This window comes from Mirounga angustirostris, unplaced genomic scaffold, assembly GCF_029215605.1.
Source record: "Mirounga angustirostris isolate CCGP_5_RB_7025 unplaced genomic scaffold, mMirAng1.0.hap1 SCAF_14, whole genome shotgun sequence".
Classification (NCBI taxonomy): domain Eukaryota; kingdom Metazoa; phylum Chordata; class Mammalia; order Carnivora; family Phocidae; genus Mirounga; species Mirounga angustirostris.
Window position 1 is genome coordinate 47,200,396 of NW_026991722.1, and position 22,204 is coordinate 47,222,599.

Genomic DNA, 22,204 nt, shown 5'->3' on the forward strand with positions numbered 1-22,204 from the left:
TTTTTTTTTTTTTTAATCCCTCACAGGCCCATCGATAAATAAAGCCAAAAGTTCGGCCACTCAAGAGCAATACAGAGGTACAGAGCGAGAACAGCTCCTTAATTTCTAGCCCCTTGTGAGGTTTGGGGACTTTGAACTGTGTGTGTGGGTCGGTCGGTTTACTGGACAGTCGCTGTGTCGTCCGGGCGGAGCTGGACGGTAGCGACACCAGGCTCGGACAGCGGCAGCCTCGGCCCTAGTGCTTTTGGATTCAGGACCGCCAATCTGACGTGTGAAGCAGTATTACCTAATCGGAAGGCAGCCCCAGGACGCCCAGGGGCCTTCCACGTTCCCCGGGAACGAGACCTAACTCGGGCAGGCGGAAGGGGACCCAGGCAAAGCTGGGTGGGATCTGCTCCCTGACACCTTCTGAAGGCCAATCAATGCAATGTTTTTCCTTTGTTTTTGGAGTAAGCCATCACACAAGTTCTATACCATATTTTTAGTAACACTTGAGAATGTTGTAGATACACTTTAACATTTTGTAGTTTAAAGAGCTTTATTAATGCAATAAATTAACTTTGTACACATTTTTATATATATAAAAAAAAACTAGCAGGTGATTTCAGAATGTTGTAGGCCTCATTAGAGCTTGGTCTCCAAAAACCTGTTTGAAAAAAGCAACATGTTCTTCACAGTGTTCTCCTATAAAGGAAATACAGATTTCATCAGATGTGGCACAAAAAGAGGAAAACAAGAATGAACACTTTACAGCTCATAGATGTGTACGGTGGGGTTTTAACTTGTTTTCCTTCATAAAATACTTTGTTTTCCTAAGCTTTTGAGTTGTCCTTTTTATTGATACAGCTCCTGCCAGGGCTGTTGGGCACCTTCACGGTTCACAACCCCAGCAAACCGCGTTGAGACGGGGCTAGAGCAGCTCGCCTGTCCCGGCCACGCCATCCTGCACGGGTTCCTAAGCTACGTAGAGTCAGGGGGCCTGAAGCAGAGCATCACACGCTCCTTCCCCACCCTGAAGAAGCCGGATGCCTTAGGTTTCATAACTTGGGAGACAAGAGCTAAGATCAGCCTAGGTTTCCTGAGACCCCGGGTCATCTGACACGCCTTAGTCACCGTTTCTGGTCTTGTCCCTGATTCCTCAGAAAGCAGCATTCCCAGATCACCGCAGGCCTGAGCTGGGCCCACACCGCCGCCCTGGCCAGAAGTGCATTTGCTGCAGGTTCCAGAGCGGAATTCCCCCCGAGCACCATCACAGAATTTTGTTGCTAACCCAGGAGTTCTTAGGAGAGCGCCCAAAAAGGCTTCTCGCCCCCCGCCCGCGTGCCTGCGTTCTCTTGCTACTGTGAGTCTGTTCACCCCGCTCTCTCCACTGCCGCCACATCCTCACCTGGTGTGAAGTTAGGGTTCCCTCGCAAACGCTGGTTTCGCTGTTCAAAAAACCGAAATATAGTATAGAACAGCATGTTGTCTTCAGTCTGCTTCGCGGCATCCAGAAATTTTCGTGCAGAAATGTTGTCATGGCCGCCAATGCCCCGGATGAACCGTAAGGCCGCCAACACTTGGTGTTTGGAAAGCAGCACTTCCACGATCTCATCGTTCGCGGTCGAGAGTCGCTGGGAGGGAGGGGGGGGAGGGAGGAAGCCCGGTAAGTGCCAGCCACAGGAACAGACTGGAACGCAGTTTGGACGCTGCTGCAAGCGCAAGTTACCTTGAGCATGTCCAGAGACAGCTGGTGGGCAGGAGGGTAAAAGCTTTCTAGGGATAAGAGCAAACAAGCCTGAAAGACACATTTTCAAACTGGCTTCAGCATACGATGTTAGAAGGGTAAAGGTGAAGTCTCGAATCCCACAAGCACAGACCTGGGCCACATACCAGAGGCTTGGAGTCGCTGAGGACGTGGTACTGCAAGAACTGATGGAGCATGTAGAAGAGGTTGTGCTGGACCAGCGTCTTGATGACGAGCTCGTGTAAGTAGTGCTGAGGACAGAGACGGAAGGACAGCCCGTTCCCCAATCACCCCCTACGCCAGAGGAGAGGCCAGGGGGCCCAGGGCCGGAGCTGTTCGAAGGGATGGGTACGTGTTTCCACGATGACGGGGAGAGGTTCACCTGACGCCACACCCCTCATCCCACCGCAGGACAACACGGTAGTGTCGGGAAGTCCCTCGGATTCTGAGTGCGGCCCTGCCTCTCTAACTTGGGACAACACATGCTGGCTGGAAGGTACCTGTACTGCGATCTGAAACTGGTTGAGAGAGCGAATATACTCCATCAGAACGGCGATTACGAACTTATGAGGCACGTCCTACGGAGGAAAAGAAAAAAGGTCTTCATATCAAAGACCCGTGAGGAGGCCGCCTGCGGCTCGTTTCCCCACCCCTTGTTTCCACATGAATCTGGCCCAGTGTTGTATTTCGCCGCTTTTGCACAGATCCCTCCAGAAGCTCCCGTGTCCACGGTCACGTTGTGGCCGAGTATCACCAAACTATTAGCACTAGCTCTTCACCAAGACAGAATGTGATTAGTCTGACTGGAGCGGAGTTCTACCCTGCAAACAGGATGCGTGTGGACGACCCGTCACCCACCTTCTCCGTGAACACCGACAGCACGTGCGTGTACATGTCGGACTGATCGATCACCGCCTGGGTCCGCACCGGCCTCTTGAGAAGCGGACTGCTCCGGCTCTGCCCGGCTTCCAGGGCCTGACAACACATCGCAAATGGGACCTCACCCATCTTCTCGAGAAGCCCAGAAGGCTCGATTCCTAGACCCTGTGAGCCTCAGACAGGAGCAGAGGGTGGGCACTCCTACTCGGACAGAACGATTTCTCCCGTGCAGGCCGGGGCAGGCTTTAGGAAGCCAGAGTTGGTCATCTTGAAAACAGGCTAACGTTCACGAATGGGAACTAAAAGGCGTAAATCCGTTTCCTCTTGAGACACATTTTCTTAATCTTAAAATCCCTATTTTTTTTTTTTTTTAAAGATTTTATTTATTTATCTGACAGAGAGAGAGACAGTGAGAGAGGGAACACAAGCAGGGGGAGTGGCAGAGGGAGAAGCAGGCTTCCCCGCGGAGCAGGGAGCCCAATGTGGGGCTCGATCCCAGGACCCTGAGACCATGACCTGAGCAGAAGGCAGACGCTCAACGACTGAGCCACTCAGGCGCCCCTTAAAATCCCTAATTTACTTAATCACGGACTTTCTGGTGTTTGTTACCTAATAAAAACAGAATGGCGTCCTGCATCTTTGTTTTATGAAGCCCTGATCCTACAGTAAGTAAATACCACGTGTAAGACTCTCTGTCCAGATGTCCGAGTGGCAAATAAGCCCCCCGAAGCCTGGTGAGAAGACGGACCCCTTCAGCTGTAAGGCAGTCTGCCGCGGTGCACACCGTGCAGGAGCTGTGGCAGGGGCCTGAGAGGCTCTGACGAGCAAGGGCGACAGCTGAGGAAGCCTCGGAGCCAGAGCAGGGATGCACAGAAGCCCACGGGGGTCAGCCTCCTGCTTCCCACAGCCTCGTACACCAGCAGCAAGGCGGGGAAGGCTCTGGAAGAGCTCAGCCCTCCTCTGCCCCCTTCGCGTCTAACAGGACAGGGGCAGGCGCGCTCCAAGGTCACTCGGCCTTCAGCAGCCGGCGTCAGTCCTGTTACCCTGAGGAGCTGAAAGGGAGGGCAACTCTGGGTTTCGCACTGCTTAAAACCACTTCCACTCTAAGCCTTAGGACTCATCAGATCCTGAAAGTGAACTACTTCGTCCCACTCATGCTAACGGCACAGCAGAACCTGGTTCCGAGCCGTGTTAATGTTTCCAGGCCTGCAGACAGACACCTGAGCCTGCCATGTGAAAGCCCCACGCTAAGACAGTCGCCATCCCGACAGGATGCTGACTGAGTGCCGACATGAGCCTTTCCTTCTGGGCTGTAAGAGCGACAGAAGTAAGAGGATGGGGCAAAATGATCATCCTTCTCATTCATTAGGTCTAGGCTCTGACTTAGCAGGAGGAGGTATAAAATAACACAAAGCTGAAACCAATTTTCTTATCCTTAAAACAGGTTAAGACCAAGGATCTACGACCCCGTGTGAGACCTGACACAGACGAGAAAGGGCAGAGCGTGCAGGCAGCGTCGGGCTGGTGGGCCGCACGCACTGAAGCTCCTGCTCCCGCCTCCGGCCACCGGGCCCCCGGCACGCGAGCCTCGGTGGCATCATGCCTCCAGAACCCCGCATCCTAATTAGGAAACACAGGGCGGGGGCGGGGGGGTGGAGTGGAGTGGAGCCCACACAGCTTACCGTTGTGTAGCTCTGCTCCGCGTCCAGGTATTTCTTATACTCGTGATTGAGTTTGTCAAAAACCGTGGCGATCACAGGTAAAGTTGCTCTGTCCGACTCACTCAGCACTGGAAAGAACGTTCACACAGGTCAACCGAGTTTACATCCGTTCAGAACACAAACACGCTGCTAGGATAGAAAGAACTAACCCCAAAGGGCTCCCAGGGCAAACCTACCTCCAACGGGCATCCCAGAGAAATGGAATCGTTTGGAAACCTGGAGCCTAGAATTCACTCCCCAGCCCTTCCTGAGGACTAGAAAAAGTAGCTACGGAGGGTTTCAGCAGAAAGTGCTCAAAGCAGAGATCTATGTAGTGAGTGACTTGGATTCTGAAAAATGTCTGTTTTCAGGCTGGGGACGCCCTACCCTCAGATGCACCAGCTGTGTCTAGGTTGCTCTCACCTGGAACCATCCTATTTAGCTTTTTTCCCCAAGTCACTGCAAGTCATTTTGATAGTTCATTACCTTTCCAGAGGGTTAAATAATCCACCCTTCAAGTGAAGGATGAGGCTACAGGCTGTGCACAAAGCAGAAAAATATGGCCCAGCTCCCAAGAAAGAGCTTGGGCAGAGCACGCAGTCGTTAAGCGTTAAGTGGCTGCCTTCGGCTCAGGTCATGATCCCAGGGTCCTGGGATCGAGTCCCACATCAGGTTCCCTGCTCAGCGGAGAGCCTGCTTCTCCCTCTCCCACTCCCCCTGCTTGTGTTCCCTCTCTCGCTGTGTCTCTCTCTGTCAAATAAGTAAATAAAATCTTAAAAAGGGTGTGGGCAGCACAGGCCCAACCCTGGAATCAGACTGAGCGCGGAGGACTGGTCCACTTACTCTGCGAACAGACAGACAGAATGACCATCTTGCACTCCTTTCTCTGGAGGAGAAAGTCCATCAGTCTTCCTTTATCTGGCAAGAGGTTTACGATGGGCTGAAGCTTCACTTGGAGGTTCCAGAGGTAGCCTAGATGGAGGCGGCAGCAAATTTCATACAGGATGCAAATCAGAACAAAAGCCCAAAAGGTGATTCCCTGAAACATTCATGGGGAGGGGGGGCAATCCTGCAAAGCACTGATACGATCCTGACCTTATGAAGCCAAGCGCAGCCTAGGACACGCAGGCCGTGCCTGACGATGGTAAGACCGACAGCACCGTACAACTGCGTGCTCGCTGGCTCCTTACAAGGTGACCCTCTCCGATCACAGGGGCATCGGCAGTGGAGCTCCCGAAACGAAAGGGGGGCGGGGTGACTCAGAGCAGTTCCATCCCTATACCTAGCCCCCTTTTTACCCTTGAAGGTTGAACAAGATGCTAATGTGTGGTATGAACTTGGATCCTATACTCTGATTTCTCCCGCAATGGCTCTTCAGTCAAAAGGTAACTCTGGAGGCTCCCAAGGGAATTTCATAGTGCATCCATTCATCAATCCATGACTTTCCCGAACACCTACACTGCCAGGGAGTGCCTTTCTCAATTGGGGTTCCACAAGAGAATTCAACACTGCATTAAACATGATCTGAGTGATCCCCTTCTCGATTCTCCCACAGCTGGTCCAGAGCTAGTGCCGTTCTAGATGGAGACAAGAGAACTCCACATGCAGTGGATCCCATGGGCACCACGGCTGATTCTCCCCGAGAATCCCAGGGGCCGAGGCGGGAGAACGCACGGATGACTGAAGACAGATGTAGGAAGTCCTCTAACGGGAAGATACAGGGGCTAGGGGGTTACCTGGAAAACAACTAGCATCCCCAGGGAGCTTCCCCAGCACCGTGGGAAGCAAAAGCGCGCTTCCCTGCACAGACGGAACAGAAAAGGGCTCGGGCACACGCGGGTGTGGCCCTGGGGTATGGACAGCACAGGGCCTGGTGCACCGTGCTATGGGGTCTGGCTTTTTAGAACGGACAGAGTTGAATGGGCCAAAAGCAGGGGAATGGCCATTCTTAGTTAATTTTAAAAATAACATAGGCTCAGGATAAAACACGGAATAATAGCGAATGGAGTATAAAGTGAAAAATTTCCCATTCTGGGGTTGAAGGGAGTCATCATCTCTGATTCACCTTGGAAACGGCACTGGCTACCCCTGCCATCCCAAGGCAACAAGTACTGTCGTCTAACTTGACGATCGTCCCCTCTAACCCACCTTGGCTTGCACTGATAATGATATCAGGCTGAAAGACAATCCAGGATGAGGAATCTGCGTGTTATAGGAAGTGGTAAACCAGGAAAAGATGAAAACAAAAGACAAACCCAGCTCCGACTGGCACTGCCCGCCCCGCCCCCTACTTGCAGAGGCTCCTTGGCTCTGGGCGGTGAGGAAAGTTCCCCCGCGGACTCCCCGAGACCTTCAGATCATTTGCAGCTGGCAAGGCCAAGGCCACAGGACCCCTCTCAGACACCAGTATAAAAGGGGGCAACAGCCTCCCTTCGGTGCACAGCGGCAAGGCCTTTGTAAAGGATACAGAGCTTGCACGGGACAGGAGACTGGCTGGTCACAGGAGCGGGACCTGCAAATGCAAAAAACACAAGCGTGCAAGGACGGTGCCATCAGAAAACGCTGCCAACACCAACGCTTAGGATACGAAATGCAGTACTTTTTAAAGCCTTTGGTAAATGTTTATTCAACTGTAGTTAAATGAGAAAGGAGTCAACGGTCTTGTTCCACTGATAACACATATAAAGAGGAAGGGGGAAGTCGAGAACAATCCATGAAAATGTCCTCCCAAGAAAGGGAGAAGTATCAAGAATTCATTCAGAGTTAATTCTCCTGTAATAACCAAAGATGACTTGTCATCATCAAAGAACTGAGAAACGTCCCTGGATGATTCAAAATTAAATCCCCAGGTAAGTAGCTGATATTATTTCAAACTACAGAAATGATCCCTGAGGGCGCCTGGGTGGCTCAGTTGGTTAAGCGACTGCCTTCGGCTCAGGTCGTGATCCTGGAGTCCCGGGACCGAGTCCCACATCGGGCTCCCTGATCAGCAGGGAGTCTGCTTCTCCCTCTGGCCCTCCCCTCTCTCATGTGCTCTCTCTCATTCTCTCTCTCTCAAATAAATAAATAAAATCTTTAAAAAAAAAAAAAAGATCCCTGAAAGTATAGTCTTCGCTGATATTTCAAATAAAAGTGTTTTGTGGCTTGTCTAAATAATTAGCTCAATTCTCCACTGCACAGAGCAGGTCCAGGCGCCGAGCTCTCATCTAGCAAAGAGACCCCAAAACACCTCACATGACAAGGACTCATAATGACCAGTTACACTGCCCGTGCGTCAGGCGGGCAGCCCTCAGTGAACCGGAGACACACAGGCCTGCAAACTAAACGTCATTCCCTGTTCTGTTCCCATCACCCAGGGACAATCAGAAGATAGGTGTTAATCAGCGGGTTGGAAAAGACCACCCAAAAGAGGAAAGGGCCCACGGGTCAGACAAGCTACAGCAAAGAACGCTTGCAGTTAGCCCCTGAGGGTGAAGGTCTTGCACATGGGCCTCAACTCTGGCTGCCAATCACGTGGACTTAACTGCCCTCGGTCAGAGCCAGATGCCCTTGGTTTTTAAAGCCCCCCAGGTGATGCTAATGTGTAGTCAGCTCCAGAAGCACTGACTGAACAGACCAAAAACAGAAGGGAAATGAGAGCAGCTGCCTCATCCCAAATTTGCCGGCGTCATCTTGCAAAACAGCCTAACAAGCTCTTCCTGACGGCACGCCCTGCAACCGCACAGGGCGGGCAAGACGCAAAGATGCTACAAGCCTGCAAGGGGCTTACAATCTAGCAGGAAAAACAAGACAGTCATTAACTGTAAACAATGCTTTACCAACCCACACTCTGGAGGCCAGAGATTCAATGGACCTCTGAATCATTAACCTTTATCTAGACTATTATTTTGATCACACCCGTCACTTGATTTATTATAACTAGCCAATTAGAACCTGACTGCCTTCTGACTAGTCCCAAACCACCGGAACAGAGCAGAAGGTTTTTAATGTCTAGAGTTGCTTTTCCCTCCAATTTGCCAGCAGTTACCTTCATACCAAGTAAGCAGCAGCGTTGGTGGTATAGTGGTGAGCATAGCTGCCTTCCAAGTAAGCAGCAGATACAAGATAAACACTTGACACAACCTTCTTTTTTTTTTGAGAGCGCGCGCGCGCATGGGGGTGGGTGGGGGATGATCTTAAGCAGGCTTCATGCCCAGCGCAGAGCCCGAAGCAGGATGGATCTCATGACCCTGAGAGCATGACCTGAACCAAAATCAAGAGTGGGAGAGAGGCGCCTGGGTGGCTCAGTCGTTGAGCGCCTGCCTTCGGCTCAGCTCATGATCCCAGGGTCCTGGGATCGAGCCCCGCATCGGGCTCCCTGCTCCACGGGAAGCCTGCTTCTCCCTCTCCCACTCCCCCTGCTTGTGTTCCCTCTCTCACTGTGTCTGTCAAATAAATAAATAAAATCTTTAAAAAAAAAAAAAGTGGGACACTTAACCAACTAAGCCACCCAGGTGCCCAGACATGACCTATTCTTTTAATGCTAACGTTATTAACCCAAGCAAAGGAAGACGCTGGAAGGAACACAGGAAGCCAAAAGACTTAAACTAAGAACTAGCTCCTTCCTCCCCCAATGCTGCCAGAGTCATTAAGCTTCTGGCTGATTCCACAACTCGAGGCAGGCAGACTGGAGGCGGTGCTCTTGCTAAACTCTCAGCCGCAGCCTGCCTGCCTGGAATCTTTCGATAGGTGCAAGCACCTCCTGACTGCAGGCGGGGCCCAAGCCCGCAATACCATCTAACAGGGATCCCTTTTAAGAAGAAAACATTACTACCGAAGCTCCAAACGTGTGCCCTTCTGACTAGCTATACGCACTGAAATTTCAACTAGCTTACTCTAGACTCCGATCTCCTTTAAAAGAGAGCTGAATGGTTATTCCCGTGAGCTCTAGCTTGAAATCAACTACACTGGGAAGAGGCAAAAACAAAAGCCCAACGGTTTCTTTCTCCTTCCCTGAAATCCTGACCTCCTCTCTTCTCTGACTTCCTCCTCCCACCTCGTGAAGGGCAGATTTCGAATAACCAAAGCAGCACAGCCTTGAGCTCTTACGGTGGCCACCAATGAGAAGAAAATGCAGTATTTAAGCTATGACACAGAGTGTCTGAGAAAGACAAGGAAAAGTGATCCCAGGTTCAAGTAACAGCCAGAAGCAGCCACGTTTAATCTCAGGGTTATAGAGCATGGGCAAACAGAAAATGGAGGGCACATTCAATAATTAAACAACTAAAAAATCTCTCAGCTTCAATGGATAATCCCGACTGTTTTATTTATTTTTATTATTTTTTAAGTAGGCTCTACGCCCAACGTGGGGCTCAAACTCACGACCCCAAAGAGTCACATGCTCTACCAACTAAGCCAGCCAGGCACCCCTCCAAACTTTCCATTTTTTTTTTTTAAGATTTTTTTTTATTTATTTGACAGAGAAAGACACAGCGAGAGAGGGAACACAAGCAGGGGGAGTGGGAGAGGGAGAAGCAGGCTCCCCGCTGAGCAGGGAGCCCGATGCGGGACTCGATCCCAGGACGCTGGGATCATGACCTGAGCCGAAGGCAGACGCTTAATGACTGAGCCACCCAGGCGCCCCCAAACTTTCCATTTTAAAGCTCAGAGAAATCATTCCATTTTCTTCAAAAGAAGATTCATGTATCTTATAAAATGCTTTTCACAACAGCACAATTTTACTAATATGATCAGAACTTTCATTAAAAAAAAATAAAAAAAACAATCCCCCCTCCCCCAGAGCACCTGAACCCGGTAACCCGTGTGCCCTCGTCATTCCAACTGCCAGGCGGGCGTCCCCTTACCTGCCATGGGGATCTGGTAGGGCTGAATGGAGCGCGCTGGGAGCACCGGGTGATGGAAGGTGACAGTGCCGTCGAACTCTCCCCTTAACTTGATGTCAAATATCACCGACGTCTAAAGTGGAGAAAAGTAAAACTCGGATGCCCAGACAGGCCATGCTGGACTCGGCTAGGCCTGCCCCTCCATTCTCTCACACCCTGCCATTCCTGTCAGCTTACAGTCTGCGCACACCGCACCCCCACAGGCTGGTTCTAAGTGGGGGGGAGTGGGCTGGGGTACCACAACTCTGTGACACAGTTCCCACGCTCACGCGGACACGCACACTCCTCGCACTGATGTCGGGCAGCCCTGAGGAGCTCGCAGTGATTCCAGCAGATCTTTTTCACTTTAACTCACACCACCTCCACCAGTCAAGATAAGGGTGTCCCCACCCTGCAGGAGGCGTGGGACAGAACAGCCGGTCTCTGACCAGATACCCAGCTTACCACATAGAAAACAGGACCCACTCTATTTTTTTTTTTTTTTAAGATTTTATTTATTATTTGACAGAGAATGAGAGAGGGAGAGCACATGAGAGGGGGGAGGGGCAGAGGGAGAAGCAGACTCCCTGCCGAGCAGGGAGCCCGATGTGGGACTCGATCCTGGGACTCCAGGATCATGGCCTGAGCCGAAGGCAGTCGCTTAACCAACTGAGCCACCCAGGCGCCCTTACTCTAGTCTTTCTCTCGGGCCACAGAGCCTCAAAATCATTATCACTCAGCATTATCCTCTATCCTCACAAAGGAAGCACCAAGCTCACGTGCTCATGTAAGACTGTGGTTCTGCAGTAAATTCCCAGCTTAGTTGATTCAACCAAATAATTGGGACAGACTCAAATATCCCCATGTGCTACTTTCTGGAATAGTCTTTAATTCACTGTAATCAACAGGGAATCACTCTTTTTTTCCTAAACCATCTAGAATACCAAACCTATTTGCATCCAGAACACCAAAGCTTTAGCACCAAAAGCACTTTCTAGTCTTTGTTCTGAATGTTTTGTCAATTTTCACAGCTCTTCAGCAACCCCGACAGACGAGACATGCACACACAACTCTTACCTCTGTATCCTGATGATGAACGACCACCAGGTTATCCACCACATTGAGGGCAAACTTCCCCGTCCGATTTAACTTTAATATGTGCATCTTTTTACAGGAACCTTCTCTGTAGGATAACACAAAGGTCAAAAAATAGATCGACAAGCTTTAGTGCGTATTTTAAAATTGGAGAAAGAGGACAGCATTAAATATACCGTGGTAGATGATATAGGACTACCTCCGCTCCTGTACTATTGGAGGTCCGAGAATGATGCCTCAAGAAGAGAACGTAAAGCTGTCCGTATCTAGAGAACAAAGAGACAGACGTCGCAGCGGGCCACTTGAAACTCCTCCATTCTAAATGCCGTATGAGGTCATCAGAGTTATTTATGACATATTCACCAACAGAGTATTTCACAGCCAACAAAAATATTTACGAAGTGCAGTTAAAAAAAAAAAGCCGATTATAAAGTGAAAAGGGGGATGCAAAACTAAATATACCTCAATCACAACACTTTAAAAGGAAAACACAAACACACTGTCCAAAACTACTAGAAAGAAGTATGTGTTAATAGCTATTGTGGAGTAACATTCATTTTCTCTAACTTTCTGTGTCTTCCAAGTTTTATGTAATCAGTATATTCCTCGATACGAGGGAAATCTAATCTTCATTGTAAGCCTCGTGAACCACGAGCGCTGCTACGAGTGGTTCCCGTGTGCGCACTGCTCTGCGGCGGCCGAGATGAAGGGGGGGGAGTGGGTCCCTGCTGCCAGCGGCTAGGACTGTTCCCATCGTACCTATCCTCTAAGCCAGGAGGACAGAGAAGACTGCCTTTAAGAAAAAAAAGGGCGCCTGGGTGACTCAGTTGGTTAAGCGACTGCCTTCGGCTCAGGTCATGATCCCAGGGTCCTGGGATCGAGTCCCGCATCGGGCTCCCTGCTCGGCAGGAAGCCTGCTTCTCCCTCTCCCACTCCCCCTGCTTGTGTTCCTGCTCTCACTGTCTCTGTCTCTGTCAAATAAATAAAATCTTAAAAAAAAAAAAAAAAGGCATTCTAACTGCTAAAAAATGTTTCACTTCAAAACCACTCTTGTAGGCCAAAGAAGAATCAGAAGTAATCTAGGAACAAAATTTTGACATTTTTGAATAGGGTTAGGGGTGCACAGGGTATTCTTTGTATCAGTTTCTATTATTGTGTGTTTAAAACTTCCATAACGAAGTATAAAAATTGAGATAATCTGCGTTTACAAATAAAGATATACCTTTCTACATAAGTAATTCAGTTCCATGTTTGTAGTTAAAAATCTATGTTCTTTAGGGCAAGTAGGATATATTTTAGCTAAAAGAAAGTCCTTGATAAGCTTCAACTACTCACAGAAAAAAAAAATTCTAGAACTACGACACCTAAAAAATAGACTAGTCCAATGTTTTCATTTTATTAGGTGAGAATGGTAAAAAAAAAAAAAAAGAAAGAAAAAAGAAACTTCCCTAAGGTCACAAAGCTAGTAAAATCAGCAAAGAATGCCAGGCCGATGGCAGGTTTCCTATATTTATAAAATCTAGGCACTGAAAGGGCAAGGGGGCATCTTGATCATGTGCCAAAGGGCAGCCCTGCAGTGCTTATGATGCAATTCTACTACTTCTAACACCAAAAGCAATTTCAAGCAGGAATTCTCTCAAAAGACAGACATACATGGTCGCCATCGCGATGTCTCTCTCGGAAAGGTTCAGCTTAGTTGACTTGGGCACAGCTGGTAATTCAATCTCAAACTTGGGCAGCTTCGACATAGTGCCAGCCTGTTTGTGTGATACAAGTATTAGGAAAAGCCGATTAAGCCCCTCAGATACTTCAGCATTCCCTACATAAAACCACTGAGGATATGCACACACTGTGTGTTTCCATCCTTTCCAAAGTCCCAACCACTACGCCTGTACTCCCTGGGATCTGTCCCCACACAAGGAGTCGCTCTTGGGGGTGACAGGAGGGTAGAGTGTGCCCTCTAGTGGTCAGAAGTGGTGAGCTCGTTGGTTGGAGGAACTTGCGCCTTTGAAGTACTTGACACCTCAGGAGTTAGAGGAAGGGGCCCGGAGAGGGACTTTTCCTAAAGAGAGGCTCACTCTTACCCGAAAATAGAAGGGCTGCAGCACATTGCCGAGGACTGTGGTAGACAGCAGAATCACGGCACCCTCGGGGCAGTACATGTACCAATTCACATTGATATTCTGGCTCTTCAGGAGTTTCAGATTTCGTTTCTCTGGTAACACCTGAAGCAGAGTTCAAGAAACGGAATCTTTATTTTAAAACAGTAAAATGGAAGGGGCGCCTGGGTGGCTCAGTCGTTAAGCGGCTGCCTTCGGCTCAGGTCATGATCCCAGGGTCCTGGGATCGAGCCCCACATCGGACTCCCTACTCAGCGGGAAGCCCGCTTCTCCCTCTCCCACTCCCCCTGCTTGTGTTCCTGCTCTCGCTTGCCCTCTGTCAAATAAATAAATAAAATCTTAAAAAAAATAAAACAAAACAGTAAAATGGAAGACAACTGACAGGAAATTAAGAAAACAATAAAAAACAGGGGCGCCTGGGTGGCTCAGTCAGTTGAGCATCCAACTCTTGGTTTCCGCTCAGGTCGTGATCTCAGGGTCTTGAGATCCAGCCCCAAGTGGTAGAGCTCCACACTCTGTGGGGAGTCTGCTTCTCCTCCCCCTCTGCCCCTCCCCCCACGCAAGCACACACTCTAAAATAAATAAATCTTTAAAAGAAAAAAAATAAAAAGGAGGACGCCTGGGTGGCTCAGTTGGTTAAGCGACTGCCTTCGGCTCAGGTCATGATCCTGGAGTCCCGGGATCGAGTCCCGCATCGGGCTCCCTGATCAGCAGGGAGTCTGCTTCTCTCTCTGACCCTCCCCGCTCTCATGCTCTCTATCTCATTCTCTCTCTCAAATAAATAAATAAAATCTTAAAAAAAAAAAAAAAGAAAAAGGAGAAAATCCACTAAATAAAACTGAAAATTTTTTGTTTGTTACAGCTACTGATCCCGGTGCTCAGTGCTTTACAAATCCTGGCTCATTTACTCACACCACGACCCTGAGACGTGGGCACCACGGACTCCTGACCGAGGAGAAAACAAGGCTCAGACACCAGTTAATGCAGTTACAGCCCAGGCAGGCCAGGTCACCGCAAGGCCCGGTCTGAGCCTCCACACTCTCGGGCACCATCCACCATTCCATGCAGAGCCCCATGCATGGAATCCGCCACCGCCCGGCCTAGAGCACGGGCTTTCCTCCTGGCCTCCATCTCGACTCCCCTTAGCACTGAGCCCAGAAGCAGCTCCCTTTTGCTAACAATCGTGTGCGTGAGATGCTGCATGCAAACCTAGTATTTTATAGTCAAGGCATGTATTAAATATACTGTAAATATTCTGATACGTTAAAGAACACGGTGCAGAGCCCCAAGACATTAATGCTCATTGAACACTATGCTTAAGAACTGACATGGAAGTCAGGGTCCGGAGGCGCAGGTATCTGGACAATTTGGGTATAATAAAATAAAGATGTGCTAGCGTCCTCTTTCTTTTTAACTTATTTCTTGAAGAGCTGAGGACCATCCAGATGACGTGAATATACACTTTTCCACTACAGAGAACAGAAAGCTATATGACTGCCACTGAAGGAACCCTTCAGTAAAGCAAGTGATCCTCTCCACGCTACCAAATAAACAAAACTCCATGTGTACGAGATTTGTGCAGTTTCTTTCTGGTGGTCATTACAAAGGTTTTGATGACAGCCCACGGCAAAGCACCGTGGCATTAACATCTCGCATTTTGCTTACACGGGTGTATTTTCTCCATCCCTACATTCTAAATTTTCTTGCTTTCATTAGGTCAACAAAATTAAACCCTGAGAGAATCCTAACACCCTCTAGATTAGCTCCACTGAAAGCTCTCAGATGCATTTCTCAAGGTCAGGCAGTCGGAACATATTATAAGTTGATGAGGCAGGTGCAAAGTCAAGTCAAAGGAGTGAAAAGGAATGGGAAATATTTGCAAACCATCTATCCGATAAAGGGCTAATACCCAGACTATATGTCTATGGACTGATAATATGAAGTTCTGGCAAAAATGCGGAAAATGGAGATTCCTACATTGAAAGTGAAAGTGTGGGCGTACCCGGCTGGCTCAGAGGAGCAAGTGACTCTTGATCTCGGGGTCGTGAGTTCAAGCCCCACGGTGGGTATGGGGCCTACTTAAAATAAAGACTAAAAAAAATTTTTTTAATAAAAAAAAAGAAATTTAGCGATATCTGTTCAGCTTTTTGGATGTTCATGCCTATGCTGTAATTCCAAGAACTGCCTCACCCAAGAACATAAAGAAATGTTTGCAAGCATGTTCACTACAGAATTGTTTATAATCACAAAAACATGACAACAAGCCAGAGGTTCATCAACAGGGAATAAGTTAACCTGTATGACACCCACACAATACTGTTCAGTCAGAATAAAATATGGACAGGGGCGCCTGGCTGGCTCAGTGTGGGGAGTGTGTGACTCTTGATCTCAAGATCATGAGTTCAAGTCCCATGCTGGGTGTAGAGATTATGTAAATAAAATTTTAAAAATTAAAAAACATTTTTTTAATTTTAAAAATTAAAAAAGAAAATATGGATACATGTCCAAGACATACTGCTATGCAAAAAAAGCCAGTCACAATAGTTTATATGCAACATTCCTGTTTTTGTTTTAAAAAAGTTTGTATGTATGTATGAAAATAAATATGTACTAGACTTTTCATACTAGTTACTTCTAGGGATTATGAGGGGGGACTTTCACCTTCCATATATCCTGGTAATGTTTAATTGTTTTATTAAAAAAACATTTCTTGTAATCAGAAAAAAATAAAAACCTAAGCAAGAGACTAAAACTCTAGAATCTCAAAATATCTATTTAGAACTGAATTCAAAAGGCTGCCAAACTGCCATCAGAGACCTTTCTCCCGCGAACATAAGTGATTAACATAATACCTGGTAAAATTCAATTCCTTGATCTGTTATGAAGACAATTTCAGTAGAACTGGTCCAACAGAATCCTAGTATGTTGGCATTCTTGGTCTGAAAAGAATTAAAAAAATTTTTTTAATAAAAAAATGTTTGTATAACCTTCTTCAAAACCTTAAAATACTCTATCACTCTTTACTAAGTTACCCATATTTGATTACTTATTAACAAATCAAACTTTCTTTTAAATACAACGTTCCCAGATTTCCACCTGAAACACCTCACTGAAGCCCCTGACTCTGGATTCCTTCTGCTCAAGAACAGAGGGAAAAGCCTAAATTTCGGAGAACAGTAACTGATGGGTGCTCGCAAATACCAGCTTCTACCTTAAGGAATCCAAGGACAGCCGGCTTTCTCTTAGGCAGCCGTAACAGGCACTATGAGAGAATAAAGGCCTAAAGGTTCTCAGTGAGTGCTGAGCAACCCGGGGTCGGGCCGTGAGCGCACACCTCCGCCTCGCCCGGTGCCGCACGGCACCCCAAGCCCGAGGGCACACCAGGCTAGGACGGGGTTCTGTCACACACACAGGATCAGTGGGTCTGCGAGGGGCTCAGATCCTGGGCCCACGGGCCTTTCCTTGTCGCAGAGCCCACCCTGAACTCCACTTAACAAAACGATGACAAAGCTGCTAGAAGCCACACCCAGCTACTAGCACCTTCTGCCAGTTCCCACAGTGCCACCCTGTGGCTTTTCGCTGAGCCCCCCTCACCTCATTCATTAGACCCAGCAAATCTAATTAAGACAGATTAGAATCTACACTTCGGGAACAAAAGCGGAAGGACACAACAGGGACAACAAATCAAGGAAAGGAAACATCATCAGGAGAGGAGGAAAAAACCCCTCTTCCTAAAACCTCCAAAGAGGCGGCTCCGAAAGGAACCCAGGGTCCTAGCCAGAGGCGCAGCCTGCAGGGGGAGAAGGGCGGGCGCCACACCCAGGCACCCACTGAATCCTCCCAACTCCAGCTCATAGAAGAAGAAACAGGCTTTTAGCCCTTTTAAAACCGTCCGCGGTCCCAGAGCTCACACGCAGCAGGCCTCAGCGCAAGGCTCAGCCTGATCCAAGTGTGTGTGCAATCCGCCTGCCACACAGGGAAACGGCCAGCAGCTGGGGAAGGACCCGGGCCCTACCTTGCACTCTTGAGTGTATTCCAGCTGAGAACTATCGGGGATAAAATTAGAAAAATCCTGAAAAGGAAAAAAAGAAAGAAAACAAAAGGAGAAAATTTAGATCAAGCAGCATACTGCCAACCTATATTGGTAGACAAGACAAAAGACAAATTTATTTTTATTTTTTCAAAAGACAAATTTAAAAAGTGATCAGAAAAGGGGCGCTTGGGGAGCTCAGTCAGTTAAGTGTCTTCCTTCTGCTCCGGTCGTGATCCTGGGAGTCCTGGAATCAGCCCCGCTTTGGGTTCCCTCCCGGGGGGGTAGGGCACCTGCTCTCCCTCTCCCTCTGCTGCTCCCCCTGCTTGTTCTCTCTTGTTCTCTCTCGCTCTGTCACGTAAATAAATAAAATCTTCAAAAAAAAAAATGTGATCAGAAAAAAACTGACAAGAAAACTAAAAGGACCAATGTGGACAATCCATCTCCTTACAACTCAATTAAAAAAAAGTTAATCCAAATATTCAGTTAGAGTTTAGAAACTGATACTGAAAATCAACTGATTTCAGAGAAAGTGTTGCTGCACCTTGTAAGGGGCTTTCCAAAACTTTTAGTAACGAATACCGACAGAAGGAAATCAGATTCTGCCTCTTCCCAACAGCTTTCACTCTACCAATGACGATGGTGAATACTTATAAAGGCAAAAAGGCCAAACGGTGCTCCAACTTTGAACGTCTGTTCCTAGGAGGTCAAGCATTCAAAGATGCAAGAAGTGAGTAAATTCCAGGTAAAGCTAATTCACCAAGTTGCCAAGAATGCACCTCACATAATCTATGCTGCTATCAATCAATACAAAAAATGCCTCAGGCTCCAAATACTTAAAAAAAATTTTTTTTAAGTCAAAAATGACAAACTAAGGTCACGAGTATTTATCCCTTGAAATGTCTTTCTCCAAGAATTCCAAAGGCTTCAAATACAATACAACAGAACCATAACTTTCATGGCATTAAAATAATAAAGGCTTCCTTTAACGCTGTTTTTTGCAATTCATTCTCTTCTAAATATATTTCTAATGTCCTTTTCTTTATGCTATCTTTAAAGATAGGTCCTGGGGCACCTTGCTGGTTCATTTGAAAGAGCATGTGACTCTTGATGGGGGGGGTCATGGCTTCGAGCCCCACGTTGTGTGTAGAGAGATTGCTTAAATAAATAAAACTTGAAATAAATAAAGATATGTCTTACCACAGTCTTTGAGGTCCTCTGGACAGCCAATATCTTATTTTCTAAGGAAAATTTAATGCACTTCACTTCTCCTTTGTCTTCCATTCTTTAAGGGAAAAAAAGTATATTATGAGTTAAAGTTAATAACCGAATACTAGCATCTAGTATTTTGTGAGAAAAGTTATATACTCAGGAAGCAGCAAATCTTAGTTGAAAATTATGTTTCTGAAACTATCAGGACTTCTTTTCAAACAACAAAATCCAACTGGCAACGAGTTGCTGATGAAATTTACAGTTTTGTGGTTAACAAGTGACTGACGAATTAAGAACACGTGCATTTTCCCTTGAGATTCATCTTAAACATAAATAAGTAATACCCACACAGCAACCTTCTCCAGAAACTGCCCTCTTTCCTCCCCATCGCTCTCACAGCAGTGTGTGAAGGAGTGTAAGCTTTCCTGTTTACTTCCCAATCTACAGGACCTCCAACAGACGTTACAAACGGAAGTCAAGGGATGGATTACAGGGCAGCACCAGCAAACTTTTGATTGTGGTGACGGTTAACACATGTCAAAACTCATCAACTGTGTATGTTAAATATATGCCGTTAATTCTACCACAATAAAACTTGAAAATACACAAAATTGCTAAAATTTTTACCAATAAAATTAAAATTGAAAAGAGGGTAAATCCAGTATCTTCCTCCTCAAACCCTACTACGCCCCCAAATCTGGATCATCACGGGCTCACTCTCATTTTCCACGCCCAAATGACCACCAAAACTTACCCAAGACCTTCCTAGGCACCTCCTGAGTGTCTGTGGGATAGCAGTCTACTCCGCCTGCGGGCTGCTCTTTAGTACGCCTGGCTCAGACTATCGCAATCACCGCTCAGTGGTATCCCTGACGCTGATATGCTCCCAACTAACGCAGCTTCAGTGTGGTGAACAGCATGATCTTTCCAAGCACTGATAAGATCATGCCATGCCCCATCTTACCAATTTTCAATAAGAAGATAAAGCCCTAATTCCATCGTAGAATACATACGGTTCAAGCTGACTCCTGCCTGTGGCCAGACCACCACCACCTCCCCGTCCCCGCAAGGACACCTGATGTCAGTTACACAGACCCGGAATTCCCCCAAACACCATGCTTGCTCGCCTTTACACTCGGTGTTCTCTCCATCTGAAAGGCCTGCTCTATTCCCCATGTAGAATCATCCCATTCAAGCTTTAAAGTTTTGCTCAAAGGCTCCCTCCTCTCGCAGGCCTTCCCCATCCTGGGCAGTGGTGTTTCCTGGCCTCCCCCAGGATAAATGTCTCAGCTCTTTTGTCTGCCCAAACTCTGAAGAGTGTTATTACAGCACTTTTCACAATCAACAGAATGTGTCCACACACTTGTCTCCCACACTAAATTTATGAGTTCTGCAAAAGGGTGCCCGGCTGATTCATAACTTTCCCATGCCTGGTGCCTAGCACAGGGGCTACAATCAGAGTTTGTCCAACCAATGAGTGACTTGTTTTCTACTTCAAAAACTGTTTTCGGGGCGCCTGGGTGGCTCAGATGGTTAAGCGTCTGCCTTCGGCTCAGGTCATGATCCCAGGGTCCTGGGATCGAGTCCGGCATCGGGCTCCCAGCTCAGCGGGGAGCCTGCTTCTCCCTCTGACCCTCTCCCCTCTCATGCTGTTTCTCTCTCGCTCGCTCTCTAAAAAATAAATAAATAAAATCTTTTTTAAAAAAAAACTGTTTTCTATGAGCAAAGGCCACCTGCAAAAAAACTTAAGTCACCACTGAACTGAGGGCCCACACTGTACTTTCCCCTTCTGTAATCACAGGAGTTAAAGACCAGATAATTTATCAACCAAACTGAGATACTCTGAAAGTGAAAGGAAGGGCTATTCATAATTATACTGGTTCAACTTGTATAAATTGGGATATCCAGTCACCTTTAGTGGAAGCTGGGATTTTCTTAAAATACATTATTATATAGGAAACACTAACCAGAAATCTCCTTCACCTACCACACGGCTCGAAAAAACCAGGGCCAGATGAGGAAATGAAGGCCCTCCTCAGTCAAGATGCCAAAAATGGGCACATCAGTAAACTGACTCGCTAATTTCAAGTGCCAGGAAGTGGGCTCCCTGTATCTGAGCATTTGATTCCCAAATCGAGAGAACCACTCCACACATTTCACTGACACTTAGTACTGATCTGTGCCCCAACACCACGCAGCAGGTGTCCCCTTCCCTCTCCCTACACACAGGGATTGGCAAGTGAGTATACACTTCAGGCGTCTTACAGCCAAAGGACAAACCTTTAAAACCACCTTCTGAATGAGAAACAGAAACACATCATTTTGTTTACATGTGACAATTATTCTGCGAACGTCAACAGTTACCGAAATGAGATGGGATTCCTATCATCTGGGCCTTTAACTACCACCCCGGTAGCTCCACCTGAGCGAACTGCAAAAACCTGGGACGGAAAAGAAGCAACGTTAATGGTCTGAACTTTGAAAGACTTTAGACACATAGACCAGCCTACAAGCGACTATTTCCACTACACCCCACTCCTGGTTCAGCTGAACTAACGTGGCATTTATCAATCTGCAGATGCTTGCTGTGCACATCAATTTTAAGGGACAAAAGCGTAGAGACCAAAAAGACTGCCATTCCGGGTGCAGCCCACTGGGCAAGACCCGGCCGGGGTCCCCGAGGCTACACATTTTAATCCGGTACGGCAAAGGCGCCCCTGATGCACTTGAGCACACCCTGCTACTCCTCACACTGCTTTTCCCCCCTTTCCAAAATCCCGAGAGTAAGGGCAGTCTCAACGTCTAATTCCTCGACTGCAAGGGTAACTAATGACAAAGACAACAAAGGCGCCGGGAAAGGGCTGGCGAGCTAACAGCTGACCGCACCGGCCAAAGGGCGCTGCTGGGTGGGCGGCGCAGGCTCGGGGTCCACCTAGCTGTCACTTTGAAGAAAGCCCCCGCCAAGGTGGCTCCCGGTCCCTCGGCCCACCCAAGAGCCCGGAGCTGCCGCCACTCCGGCGCCGGGACCGGAGGGGAGGCCCCAGGCCTGTCCCCCCCCGGCCGGCACCCGACCTGGGTGCGCGCGGGACGCCCCTGGGCCGCCGGGGACGGCGGGCGTGGCGCGTCCGGCCACGCGGGGGAGGAGGGCGCGGACCGGCCCGGACCTGCTTGTTGGCCTCATCGAAGAAGACGCAGTTGACCGGGTTCGCCTTCTCGAAGTGCACCGGCCGGTCGCACAGCTCCAGGTAGTAGTCCTCCTCGCCCATAGCGGGCGCCGCCGCTGCGGCGGGGAGTCTGGGGGCGGCCGCCAGCGTGGAGCGGGGCGAGCGGCGCCCGGCACAGGGACGCGACGAGTCGGGCCGGGCGGTGGCGACGGCGATCCGACCGGGCGCGGAGGCCGCTTCCTGGTGCCACGCCCCCACCCCGTCCGGCACGTGACCCGCCGGCCTCCGCGCTTAAAACGGCGACGGCCGACCGGCCGCGGTGGGGCCTAGCGACCGCGACCGCACCCTGGTTGGCGCGAGAGGCTCCGCCCCTTTCTTGGAGGGCGGAGTCCCAGCCCGGCTCGCGGGGCGAGGGCG

The 22,204-nt window shown here is 48.5% G+C and overlaps 2 protein-coding genes across 12 annotated transcripts in view; one reads left to right on the plus strand and one right to left on the minus strand.

Moving 5' to 3' along the window:
- The window catches only part of NPC1 (NPC intracellular cholesterol transporter 1), a 51,742-nt gene extending 47,454 nt beyond the window's left edge, over positions 1-4,288 (plus strand). Inside the window, exons 25-28 of one of the 6 annotated variants that reach the window (XR_010407280.1) lie at positions 27-77; positions 1,143-1,342; positions 3,714-3,932; positions 4,050-4,288. Coding sequence is in view for 4 of the 6 variants with exons in the window: in XM_064577810.1 (XP_064433880.1) it covers positions 27-77; positions 847-914 (119 nt within the window). In the remaining 2 variants the exon portion in view is untranslated. Of the gene's footprint in view, positions 1-26; positions 817-846; positions 1,105-1,142; positions 1,390-3,713; positions 3,933-4,049 lie in introns of those variants that run through there. The other 5 variants (XR_010407281.1, XM_064577809.1, XM_064577808.1 and 2 more) reach the window with 5 other exon arrangements.
- Positions 520-22,039, minus strand: RMC1 (regulator of MON1-CCZ1). Of its 6 annotated transcripts, none has more exons than XM_045886924.3 (20): positions 21,788-22,039; positions 20,988-21,064; positions 18,612-18,696; positions 17,397-17,453; positions 16,234-16,320; positions 13,346-13,486; positions 12,915-13,018; positions 11,438-11,527; positions 11,244-11,349; positions 10,149-10,260; positions 6,773-6,817; positions 6,454-6,507; positions 5,149-5,277; positions 4,288-4,394; positions 2,585-2,701; positions 2,227-2,304; positions 1,873-1,977; positions 1,709-1,777; positions 1,388-1,613; positions 520-684 (listed from the first exon to the last, which is right to left on the minus strand). In XM_045886924.3, exons 1-20 carry the CDS (start codon positions 21,887-21,889, stop codon positions 605-607), a joined length of 1,971 nt encoding a protein of 656 aa, XP_045742880.1. In that variant the 5' UTR covers positions 21,890-22,039; the 3' UTR covers positions 520-604. The 6 variants fall into 6 exon arrangements, with proteins under 6 accessions (XP_045742880.1, XP_045742883.1, XP_045742882.1 ...); XM_045886927.3 differs by having other exon boundaries at positions 520-646; positions 1,709-1,755; positions 21,788-22,036; XM_045886926.3 differs by having other exon boundaries at positions 1,709-1,755; positions 21,788-22,036.
- Positions 22,040-22,204: the final 165 nt, after the last annotated feature.

What these genes read in the sequence shown, in the direction of transcription:
- RMC1 (XM_045886924.3), bottom strand. Translation starts at nt 21,889, where the DNA reads ATGGGCGAGGAGGACTACTACCTGGAGCTGTGCGACCGGCCGGTGCAC. An exon ending in AGAGGACCTCAAAGACTGTG is followed by an intron (nt 17,454 to 18,611) that starts GTAAGACATATC and finishes TTTCCTTTTCAG; the next exon opens with GATTTTTCTAATTTTATCCC. An exon ending in TCTGTCTGTCTGTTCGCAGA is followed by an intron (nt 4,395 to 5,148) that starts GTAAGTGGACCA and finishes CGTTCTTTCCAG; the next exon opens with TGCTGAGTGAGTCGGACAGA.